Genomic DNA, 12,784 nt, shown 5'->3' on the forward strand with positions numbered 1-12,784 from the left:
AGAATTGCTGGACATGAAGGGGAGGGGAGAGAGATGAAAAAATGCTTAGATGATAGCCTTCCTAGGGCCCATTTCATTTGTTCCGAAATGGGCTTTTTTGGTTGTATATATAACCACTGAGACCATGTTCTGAATGTGTATTACTTCACTGTTTAACTATGAAGATCAGGGTCAGCTGTTAGGTGACCCACAGACATTTTGGAATGCAAAAACACTGTAAAGTCATTTGTATCTTAACTTGGGAGCAATTTATGACTGCAATATATTATGGATAATCTGATAGTCAAGAGGTGAAGGAGACCATCACAGAGCTCCTTGGAGCAGGGACCATCCTTTTTTGTTAAACTGTACAGCGCTGCGTAACTCTAGTAGCGCTCTAGAAATGTTTAGTAGTAGAGCCGATGCAGTCAGTAAACTAAGCTATGATCCTGTAGTAATGAATGTTTTAATGTGTTCTTTTGATCCTTTTGTGTTGAAGATGCCAAATTCCCTATATAAGGAACTGGCCTTTGTCCAGAATTTAGAACATACCTGGTTTTCCATTAAGCCTTGTATGTTCTCATATATCGATATATGAATAAGCAATTGTTAAATTGAGCACAGGCTAGTGTTTTTTTTTTTTTTTTTTTATTTATAGTTCTACAAACCATCAGGAAACAGGATATCCTGACTGGCCATCTGTACTGTATAGAACAGTGAACACAAAATACAGCCTTTATTGGTGCTGTTTTTACCAGTTACAATAATTTTTGAAGCTGTTTTAGTGATATTGTCCAATTTTTAGGGAGGCTTTCTAGTTAATTAAAAAGCTCCTCCACCTTTTAAGGCACTGGCTATCCAAGTGTCCCTTTGATTTTCAAATTGTTCAGTTACATCGATAAGGAATCCTCCTGTGTCTTTAGATTGTTAAATTGTACAGCGCTGCGTAACCCTAGTAGCGCTTTAGTAGTAGTGGCTACCCAAGTGCCCCTTATTTCTACTCCGCTTTTGCTGTTGTTGTGGGTGAACTAAAGCTCCGCCTACTGGCTTCAGCTTTTATAATGGAGTAGATAGGAAAGGAACAGTCCGTCTGCCGTTGATATGGAGGCTTGACACGCACGCTACGCACGTCACGCACGCTGCGGCCGCCGGATGCGGGGAGGTGGCCATGGCAACGACGGCTGTTTCCGGAGCGGGTAAACGAGCTATGAGGAGCTGTGTGGCTGCCGCTGTTGGTCATGTCGGGCCCGGCGGTGAGCGGCCGCTGCTCCTGGCGCGCTCTTCCAGACTTATCGGCGGTGCTGCGGGTCAGCTCGGAAGAAGGAGGCGCTGGGGAGAGTCGGAAGCCCCGGGGAGGGTGAGTCGGAGAGGAAAAAAGCTTCTGACAGTGTCACCTTCAGTCAGGGGCCGGACCCCACCCCCCATTCCAACCCCCACCTCCTCCTTCAATTCCTCCCCCACCCCCTTTTCCAATTCCACACCTCATAGTAACATAGTAGATGACGGCAGAAAAAGACCTGCACGGTCCATCCAGTCTACCCAACAAGATAAACTCATATGTGCTACTTTTTGTGTATACCTTACCTTGATTTGTACCTGTCCTTTTCAGGGCACAGACCGTATAAGTCTGCCCAGCACTATCCCCACCTCCCACCACCGGCTCTGGCACAGACCGTATAAGTCTGCCCTCCCCTATCCTCGCCTCCCAACCACCACCCCTTCTTCCCCCCACCACACAATTTCGGCTAAGCTTCTGTGGCTCCATTCCTTCTGCACAGGATTCCTTTATGTTTATCCCACGCATGTTTGAATTCCGTTACCATTTTCATCTCCACCACCTCCCGCGGGAGGGCATTCCATGTATCCACCACCCTCTCCGTGAAAAAATACTTGCTGACATTCTTCTTGAGTCTGCCCCCCTTCAATCTCATTTCATGTCCTCTAGTTCTACCACCTTCCCATCTCCGGAAAAGGTTCGTTTGCGGATTAATACCTTTCAAATATTTGAACATCTGTATCATATCACCCCTGTTCCTCCTTTCCTCCAGGGTATAAATGTTCAGGTCATCAAGTCTCTCCTCATACGTCTTGTAACGCAAATCCCATACCATTTTTGTAGCTTTTCTTTGCACCGCTTCAATTCTTTTTACATCCTTAGCAAGGTACGGCCTCCAAAACTGAACACAATACTCCAGGTGGGGCCTCACCAACGACTTGTACAGGGGCATCAACACTTCCTTTCTTCTGCTGATCACACCTCTCTCTATACAGCCTAGCAACCTTCTCGCTACTGCCACCGCCTTGTCACACTGTTTCATAGCCTTCAGATCCTCAGATAGTAGGTAAGAAGGAGAAGCTTGAACTGTATGCGGTATCTGATTGATTATGGGACTTGCAGCACTAATTTCAATGGGCAACAGTGCTTTGGGATGGACTGGAACTGGACAGCTCAGCATCTATGGAGAGGCAAAGAGAGGGGGTGGGGGAGGAATTGGAGGAGGAGGTGGGGGAGGAATTGGAGGAGGGGGAGGGAGGCGGAGCAGGTGGGGGGAAGAGGGGTTGGTGGTTGGAAGGCTAGGATAGGGGAGGGCAGACTTATATGGTCAGGGTTGCCAGGTGGAAAATTTTTTTCCCACCCAATCCAGCCTAAAAACAGCCCAAAACCCGCCCAAACTCAAACCCTGCCCCTGACACCCCCACCCCGCATCATCTCCCCCGCCGTCATCGGCCCCGCCTCCCCCATCATCGGCCCCGCCCAGAACGTCACTAACCCGGCCCAAAACGTCACTAACCCCGATCCCCGCGGCCGAAAAAAACGCCCAAAAACCGCGGAAAAGAAAAAAAAGAAGCCCAAAAAACCGCGACCCGCCACAGGCAAAAATTTCCTGCGGCGGGTCGCGGAAAACCGCCCAATTGGGTGGTAAAACCGCCCACCTGGCAACACTGTATACGGTCTGTGCCAGAGCCGGGGTTGGGAGGCAGGGCTGGGGAGGTGAGGATAGTGCTGGGCAGACTTATACGGTCTGTGCCTGTGCCAGAGCCGGTGGTTGGGAGGTGGGGCTGGTGGTTGGGAGGCGGGGATAGTGCTGGGCAGACTTATACGGTCTGTGCCCTGAAGAGCACAGGTACAAATCAAAGTAGGGTATACACAAAATTAGCACATATGAGTTATCTTGTTGAGCAGACTGGATGGACTGTGCAGGTCTTTTTCTGCCGTCATCTACTATGTTGCTATGTAAATGCACTCAGTCTGCAGCCCCTCATTACCTCTCTACCCTCATCTCCCCTTACGTTCCCACCCAAAACCTCTGCTCACAGGACAAATCCCTCCTCTCAGTACCCTTCTCCATCACCGCCAACTCCAGGCTCCGCCCATTCTGCCTCACCTAACCCTGTGCCTGGAATAAACTTCCTGAGCCCTTACGCCAAGCCCCCTCCCTGCCCATCTTCAAATCCTTACTCAAAGCCCACCTCTTCAATGTTGCTTTCGGCACCTAACCTTTATACCTTTTCAGGAAATCTTGACTGTCCCAATTTGATGACCCCTACGTGACTGACTGTACATTTGTCCTTTAGATTGTAAGCTCTTCGAGCAGGGACTGTCCTTTTATGTTAAATTGTACAGCTGTAATTGTCCGTTGCTCATGTTTGATCTATTCTTACTGTGAATTCCTTCAAAAAGGTGGTAAAGAAATCCTAATAAATAAATACTGCAGCTGGCTGGGCCCTGCTCCTTCTGGGGAGGTGAAATGGAAGGGGGGTGGGGTGCAGAGATCGCAAGTTGCCCAGTTCCAGGCCTTAGATTTCCGACCACCCCATCCTGATGCATTATACTACTACTACTACTTGACATTACTACTTGACATAACCCTAGTAGCGTTTTAGAAATGTCAAGTAGTAGTAGTAGTATAATGCATCAGGATGGGGTGGTCGGAAATCTAAGGCCTGGAACTGGGCAACTTGCGATCTCTGCACCCCACCCCCCTTCCATTTCACCTCCCCAGAAGGAGCAGGGCCCAGCCAGCTGCAGTATTTATTTATTAGGATTTCTTTACCACCTTTTTGAAGGAATTCACAGTAAGAATAGATCAAACATGAGCAACGGACAATTACAGCAGTAAAAATATTCAAATAACAATACAAAGTATGGCACAATATACTACTTACAAAGTAATAATAATAATAATAATAGTTATTGAGCTTGGAGACCTAGAGGCTGTCATGTTACCCAGTTCCTGCAGGGAGCTTTTAGGCGTTAGTGCTTTGTGGGACCTGCAGCGCTGATCTCGGGCAGTACAAACAACACACTGGACTGGGATATAAGGTCAGAAACAGGACAGGCCAAAAAGTCTCTCACCTGGAATTGAGCATCTTGGTAGCTGTGGCACAGTGGAAACCAAACTATAACATTTAAAGATACGGTATCTGAGGTAAAAATTTACAAAGCTTTTTACATCTGAAAAAGGTGTCATAAACTCATTTAAAATTTTCTGTCTTGCTTCTGAAAGAATATAAATGATTTCTTACATATGTTACTGCTTGGTAAATTTATTAATTACAGAGTTAGCTCACATCTTTTTCAAATGTTGTTCAAGGTTTATACATTCAAGTATTCTACATTTATTTATTTACTACATTTATATCCCACCTTTATCCAAGGCGGATAACAGTAGTCACATACGTAGTCTTAAACACATAATAATTTCTAAGCATATGAAGTTAAAACATGATCAATAAAATGATTGTAATCAAAAAAGAAAAAATAAAACTCAGAAAGACAAGTCAATCAGGTAAGTCTTCATGTAGCCCATTGGTTTCTAAACTGTGCGCCGCAACGAACTCTCAGGGGTGCCACTGTGCATCGTTCACTACTTTTCTCCCGCAGGTCCATTATCTGCCGTAGCAGTGCTTGCTGCTTATATTTTTGGGCCATTTGCATTTCACACAGGTACTGCGGGGACTTCTCTCTGCCTCGTCCAGCCCTCTCAACAGGAAGTTGCATTAGAGAGGGCTGAATACGGCAGACTGGGAAGGCCTTGGTGTGTCTGTGTGATTCGCGGAAGGCCCAAAAATGTAAGCTGCAAGCACTGCAGCGGCGGCGAGGGAGGCAGCAGTGATCCTGGACCTGAAGGAAGGAAGGTAGTGAGCGATGCTGGATTTAGGGAAGACAGAGATGTACTGGTGTGAGAGCAGTGGCCTGCAAGGAGGCAGAGGTGTGCTGGTTTGAGAGGAGGGGGCTGCAGGGAGGCAGAGGTGTGCTGGTGTGAGAGGAGTGGGCTGCATGGAGGCAGAGGTGTGCTGCTGTGAGGGGGCTGCAGGGAGGCAATGGTGTGCTGGTGTGAGAGGAGGGGGGGCTGCAGGGAAAGGGAGACCCATGTGGGGGGAGGGTGCCGTGAACCCAAAATGTTTGGGAACCCCCTGATGTAACCTGCAGAGCTTGGATTCGGAATGATGGTATTCCCAGGAATAGAGAGTTACAATAATCACTCTTTGCTAGTACTAAGCTCTGTACAATTGTTCGAAAATCATATGGTGGTCACCATATCTTTCAGCTTGCTCAGCACACAGTTGAATAAAAGAGGCAGAAATCACATGGTTTATGTTTTTGCATTGTCAAATTAGTGTCTAGGAAAACTCCCAAACTATAGACAAAGGGCTTCATAATCACTCTTTCACTCTGATAGTTAAACATTGCTGGTAGAGATGAGTCCAGAGTCTTACTACATACGTTATATCTGTCTTTGTAACATTTAAAGACATCTTAGCCTGTCTTATCCAATTAACAATTTTCTCAAAAAACATTCTTCAGTTGTACAGATAAATCCTGATCATGTTTGTTTGTTTGTTAACAGGGGTAATGAATTGTACATCATCTGCGTATGTGTTCTATACAATATGTGCAAATCTTGGAAAACATCCCCTAGAGAAGCCATAGATAAGTTAAAACAGTACTGCCGAGAGAGCTGAACCTTGTGGTTCACCACGTGTGATTGGAAAGCTAGTGGAAACTGTGTCCTGTACTGTACCATGAAATCTTCTCTGCAAGTACTAGAGAAACCAGGGTAGGATTTGTCCACCAATACCAAAATCTGACGTGTTCAGTAGGAGCTGATGGTCAGTCAATATTGTCAAATGCTGATGTAATATCAAGAGTGATAACGCAGAAATTAATGTTCTGGTCCATCCCAATCCTTAATTCATCCAGCATTGATAGCAGCAAGAATTCTACACTATGGTTAGGTCTAAAACAGTATTGAAAGCCATTTAACAAGTGATTTTCCGCCACAAACTCCGTTAGTGCAACACAGTTTTCTCAATTGTTGTTAAGAAGTGTAGAACTGAAATTGGTCTGTAATTATTCATTATTCTTGCATCAAGTGTTGATTTTTTTTTTTTTTAGTGATGGGTTAACAGTTGCTTCTTTAAGTGAGCCCACCAATAAACCTTCCTGCAGAGATTTATTCACTGAAGTTTTCAAAAAGGGAATTATCTGCGGCATTGATCTAAATATTATCAAACAGCAAGGATTTACCTGAGCTCTTGTGGGCGATAAGCTCTTCACCAATTTTCTATCATGTTTTCATTTACCATGTGGAATGAATTCCAAGAATGATCCACTGCTTCTTTCTGCAGACAAAACTAAATTATCAGATTCTGATATTTTAGTATTAAGTTTCTGATGTAGCCAAATTGCATACTTCTGAGGATCAACATTTTGTGTTAGCTCATCTGTCCTTCCCTTGATTAAAGTAGTTCACTGTATGAAATAATTCTCTAGGTTTATTTGGGAACGCTTTAATCTTATCTTTGAAGTACGCATTCCTTTCTTCCTCCCATAATCACTTATATTCAACCATGTTTTAGGAAGTCACGTGATGCCGTTCTAGTAAGCGGGCGCTGGTGGAGCACGCTCCTGGTTCCAAGCATCAAAGAAGCTAATTTTTAGAGAGTATATCGGAGATTAGGGTCCGGCCAGCAAAGGATTACTACCTGTATTTGTATTTTGCAAATAATTTTCGTTGGTTAGAAGGATGGCACTAGGAATGTCGTGACTAGACAAAGAGAAGCCGTGCCAGAGTGAGAACAAGATGGCGGAGAATGGAGACCCGGGGCATTGTTCGATCATTTCCGCCTGAGTGGCAGAGATTGTGACGGAAGTTAAACAGGCTATTGATGCTTCGTTGGACAAGTGTTTGCAGCGTATTACCGATAAGCTAGACATTGTTGATGGTCGGCTAGAATCTATAAAAGGAGAATTTACTGCGTATTGCCAACGCGTACCAGACTTGAAGGACAAGGTGCAGCAACTTTCTACAGGTAATGAAGAGCTGCATAATAGGGTGTGTGCATTAGAAGACAAACTGGACGACTTTGAAAATAGGTTGAGAAGGGGAAACCTGCGTTTGGTAGGTCTACCCGAAAAGAGTGCTGAATCGGAGCTTCGGGGGTTTCGGAATCCTGGTTGGTTTTAAGTCTGCAGTTACAGTCTGAAGCGGGAGCGGTGCGTAGTGAAAGAGCACATAGATTAGGCCTATGGAGGCACGCCCTCGAGTTATCTTTAAACTCCTGAACTATGTACATAAAACTGAAATTTTATGTGCTATTCGGAGCAAAGGGACCCTTACGTTCGAAAATAAACCAGTGCTGTGTTTTCAAGACTTTTCATCAAGAGTCTCTTTGTTGAGGAAGCTTATGCTCCGATATGTGGGGAACTGCATTGACGGCACATTCAATTTGCCTTGTTGTATCCAGCACGTCTCAAGGTGTTCACAGAAGGGAAACCGCAAATTTTTGATGCAGCAGACCGGGCCACATCGTTTCTTCAGACCCTACCGCCTTTGAGCAATCAACCATGAATATTTGTATGGAACATTTTGGGTGCTGTGGACCTAGTTGTAAATTATTGATAGTTTGTCTGAATACTGTGGAAATGCCTGTAAGACAACTCTTAGACACAGCAGACCAGGCTGAAATGTTTTTCCCAGTTCTTCCATTTCTGATCAACTAATTGGAAACACAAACATGAAGAAGTTCAGTTGCTGTTAATTGTTGGAAATGTTATAGGGTGTACTGCTAGAGTGCATCTTTGACACAACAGTCTGGGTTTAAGTGTTTCTCTACACTCTTGCATTTTCTGAGCAACTAACTATGAACGTTAACATGGAGGAATTTGATTGTTGTGCTTCAGAATGTGAGTTATTAACAGTTTGGTTTGAATTTTACAGGACAGGCCTTTAATGAACATTTTTGATGCAGCAGACCGGGCCAAAAGAACTCTGTAAACTTTTACACATCTGAGACGTTAACTGTGGATATTAATGTGGAAAGGCTTGGCTGATATGCCCTTAATATGTGTGGATGATGGGCTGAATGAGAGTGGTATTGGAAATTTCAGCTGAGTCATGGGTTTTGTTTTTTTTTTGTTTGTGAGGAGACATGTTGGGGAACTGTGATAAATACGCTATTCTGCTGGGCTCTCATTATGTTAATTATATTTAAATTCATGCAGAAGGGGGGCTTTGAAATGTGTCTCCGGGTATACCTTTTTGAGCAACTAACTATGAATAGGTGAAGGTGAATAGTTGGGGCTTTGAATGTGAATTGACAGTTTGTCTGAAATTTCACCAGATATACCTTTAATAAGGGGGAGGGAGGATTAGCTGGGGCCGAAATTGAACATCTCGGCTGATTCTGGATGGGTGGTATATGGGGTGATTGGATGTTTAAATACGTTTTTTTTTTTCTTTTTGGATGTATGTGCGTAGAGGCATGTTGTTGATAATTGTTATATGCTGCACCTTGAGGTGCTTTTGCTATGTTAATGGTGCCTAAGTTTTTAAAGAGGTTGGGGCTTGGGGGCGTGATCTCCACGCGGGCCTCGTCCCATATTGGGCAGTGTGTGATGGGAGAGCAAGTACGAGAGAGGGAGGGGAGTAAGGAGGTTTTTTTTTTCTTAATTTGTGTTTTGTGGGCGTAAGGGTGGGAATGGAAGGACTGTTCTGGGTTGGGGATTGGTTTGGTATTCTTGTTTACCTTTTCTTTTGTTGTTTCATTATTTTGGGAGGTCACAGTGTGATAGGAAGGTGTGTATGGTGGGGAGGAGGACTACAGTCTTTTTTTTTTTTTTTTTTTTTGCTGTGGTTGCTTTGTGTTGGGGTGCTATGAGCTGGGGTAGCCCAGTGACCTGGTTAGGTGTATTAGATCTTTGGATGTACTGCCATTTTTATCAATCATGGCCCCGATTAAGTTAATCTCATGGAATGTTAATGGAGTAGCCTTTCCCATTAAGAGACAAAACTTCTTGCAGTCTTTAAATCAACAGAGAGCAGATTTGGTGTTTTTACAGGAAAACCCATTTATCAACTTTAGAGCATCTCAAATTTAAAATATGGTGGGTTGGAGATTTGGTGGAGTCACCAGCGTTAAATTGTAAAGCGGGGTTGTTGATCTTATTCCAGAAAGGGTTGGCTAAAATATTGCAAACCTGGAAGGACCCTAAGGGTAGATTCCTTATTGTCAAAGTAGCTATTTGTAACAGAACTGCTCTTCTGTAATGTTTATGGCCTTAATGTATATGATCATAAATTTATACAAACACTTACACATAGGATTTTGGGGATGACTGATATCCCGGTCCTTATGGGAGGGGATTTTAATTTAGTACATGACCCAACCTTGGATAGATCTCCCAATTCTACACAAGATGTTGGAAACCCGAATAGGGGTATTCGTTGCTTTGTTCTACTTTACATCTTTTGGATATTTGTCGAACATTACACCCCATGGATCGGGACTAGTGTAATTTGTCAAGGGCTCATGGGTCTCAGTCCTGCATTAACTACTGGTCTCGTCTTCGTTTTTTTCTTCAGTTTTGAAGGCAGGGATTGGCCCCATAGCGTTTCTGATCATGCTTTGGTGTGGTGCTCATTTACTTTTGGGTCTTAGGGGGATAAGGCCTATCGTTGGTGTTTTCCAGTGCATTTGTTTTGGGATGCTGAATTCCGGAAATATCTTCTGCATAAATGGGATGATTATCAGAATAATAATGCCGAGCATGTACACACCCCAGTACTTTTTTGGGAGGCATATAAGGCAGTACTGCGAGGAGAAATATTAGCATATACTTCTTTCAAGAGGAAGGCAAGAGATCAGGAGATTTTACGGCTAGAAAGGCAACTGGTTAAGGAGCGTATTCAATATGGGAAGTCTCCTGTTCATCGTAGCTCACTGTTGGCTTTGCAGAGTTCTTTGGGTGAGTTACTCCATGCTTGGCTGATAAAGTCGATGCAATATTACAAATTTCAGTTATATTATCATGGTAATAAATCTGGGAAGCTTTTGGCAAATTTGATTAAAAGATCTAGAGGTTCTCCTAGCATATCTCAGATCGAGGAGATGGGGTCTCCTAACCACTACTCACTTGCCCTGTCCTTATCCTCACCTCCTTATTCCCTTACCCTTAATTGTTCTGTCTGTTTACCTGTCTTAACTAGATTGTAAGCTCTTTGAGCAGGGAGAAGAGACGGCTGAGGGGAGATATGATAGAAGTGTATAAAATAATGAGTGGAATGGATCGGGTGGATGTGAAGCGACTGTTCACGCTATCCAAAAATACTAGGACTAGAGGGCATGAGTTGAAGCTACAGTGTGGTAAATTTAAAACGAATCGGAGAAAATTTTTCTTCACCCAACGTGTAATTAGACTCTGGAATTCATTGCCGGAGAACGTGGTACGGGCGGTTAGCTTGACGGAGTTTAAAAAGGGGTTAGATAGATTCCTAAAGGACAAGTCCATAGACCGCTATTAAATGGACTGGAAAAATTCCTCATTTTTAGGTATAACTTGTCTGGAATGTTTTTACGTTTGGGGAGCGTGCCAGGTGCCCTTGACCTGGATTGGCCACTGTCGGTGACAGGATGCTGGGCTAGATGAACCTTTGGTCTTTCCCAGTATGGCACTACTTATGTACTTATGTACTTATGACTGTCTTTTTGTGTATGGTGTACAGCGCTGCGTATGCCTTGTAGCGCTGTAGAAATGATAAATAGTAGTAGTAGTAGGGGTCTTGGTGAGAAAAGATTCAGAGATTGCAGAGGTTTTCTTAAGGTATTATAAAACTTTGTACACTCGCCCGGCGGGGGAGGATCTGGAAGGCGAAATATTTCTAAATAGCTTGGATTTACCGTGGGTTTCGGAAGTAGCTCAGGAAAACTTGATGCGCCTATAACTTAAGAGAAAGTATCTTTGGCTATTCAGCAAAGTATCTTGTGTAAGGCACCAGGCCCAGATGGTTTCAGAGTGGAATTTTACAAACTTCTATGACCGTCTATTGTCCCCATGTTGCAATCTCTATTTAAGCAGTTTGTCTCGGATGGGTGCATCAAGTTTTCCTGAGCTACTTCCGAAACCCACGGTAAATCCAAGCTATTTAGAAATATTTCGCCTTCCAGATCCTCCCCCGCCGGGCGAGTGTACAAAGTTTTATAATACCTTAAGAAAACCTCTGCAATCTCTGAATCTTTTCTCACCAAGACCCCTACTACTACAACTATTTATCATTTCTACAGCGCTACAAGTGCATACGCAGCCTTTGTGGATGATATTTTAGTACACATTGCTGAGCCTCGGAGTTCTTTAGAAACACTTATGGAGAGTTTTGTGGAATATGGCGATTTTTCTGGTTTTAAGCTAAATTTGGAAAAGTCTTTAGCTCTTCCTACTACTGAATCAGTACGAAGAAATTGGGTTGGGTCATTTCCTATGCGTTGGGATCTCACTTCCTTTGTCTACCTGGGGATTAGATTATGTTTTAAGACCACATTGCTGTACAGTTGTAATATAACGGGTTTATTGGACTCAACCAGAGAGTGTTTGTCACGGTGGATGTATCTTCCGTTGTCGGTACATGGTCGAATAGTTATTTAATATGGTTTTGTTTCCCAGATGGCTCTATATATGGCGGTATGGGGCTGCCTAATTTACGTGTGTATAATCAAGCTTGCTTGTTGCGCCATCTTGGAGAATGGTTTTTAGGTGAACAGGACTTTATACCCCAACAGATTATGAAACTGCATTTTATTCACCGTGGCATGTCAATTCTTTAATGCAGGGTCCTTTAAAGACACTTCCGAAGGGGTTTCGTCAAATGTGTAATTCTTAGGCCATTGCGGGAGCTGGCGTTATTTGGTTCTTTTGCTGGATGGAAATCCGGAAATTTCAGATCAGATCCCTATTGGAGGTAATTTACAATTTTCACCAGGGTGGGATAATGCCAGTTTTGGGCGATGGGCTCTGCAAGGGCTGACTCTTTTACAACATGTGTTGGGAGATGATGGTCGGATGCTAAGTTGGGCACAGTTGCAGGCTAAGGGAGTGGTGGAACCAAGAGACTTGATGGCATACCACCAACTACACCATTACCACAAGTCTTTAGTTAGAGAGGGATTGGCTTTTTGTTTAGGATATAATTTAGAGGAATTTTTTGGGAAGTTTAGGGAAGGTGGATTGTCCGTTTCTTTGCTTTATAAGGAGTTACAGTTGCTAAACCTCAAATGGCTCTTTTGGAGAAATTGAGTCAGGATTTAGGTATGGCTATTTCTCTGTCTGATTTTATGACACTAATTAAACCTATTCCTGACATTTCTATAAGTGCTGAATTCAGAGAATGTCAATACCGAGTATTGCACAGGAGCAGGTGTTTAAGATTGGTGGGGTTGAAACAACAGTGTGCCCGAAGTGTAGTCAAAGCCCTAATTCTTTTTTCCATGCTTTTTGGGAGTGCTCAAAGGTGTAATTATCTTGGAA

The 12,784-nt window shown here is 43.7% G+C and overlaps 1 protein-coding gene across 3 annotated transcripts in view; it reads left to right on the forward strand.

Moving 5' to 3' along the window:
• Positions 1 to 1,179: 1,179 nt before the first annotated feature.
• C5H10orf88 (chromosome 5 C10orf88 homolog) overlaps positions 1,180 to 12,784 on the forward strand; it is a 32,676-nt gene continuing 21,071 nt past the window's right edge. For all 3 annotated transcript variants that reach the window (XR_003942077.1, XM_030202572.1, XM_030202573.1), the window contains exon 1: positions 1,180 to 1,336. Coding sequence is in view for 2 of the 3 variants with exons in the window: in XM_030202572.1 (XP_030058432.1) it covers positions 1,218 to 1,336 (119 nt within the window). In the remaining variant the exon portion in view is untranslated. The remainder of the gene's footprint in view (positions 1,337 to 12,784) is intronic.

Source organism: Microcaecilia unicolor, chromosome 5 (assembly GCF_901765095.1).
Source record: "Microcaecilia unicolor chromosome 5, aMicUni1.1, whole genome shotgun sequence".
In the NCBI taxonomy this organism is placed as follows: Eukaryota; Metazoa; Chordata; class Amphibia; order Gymnophiona; family Siphonopidae; genus Microcaecilia; species Microcaecilia unicolor.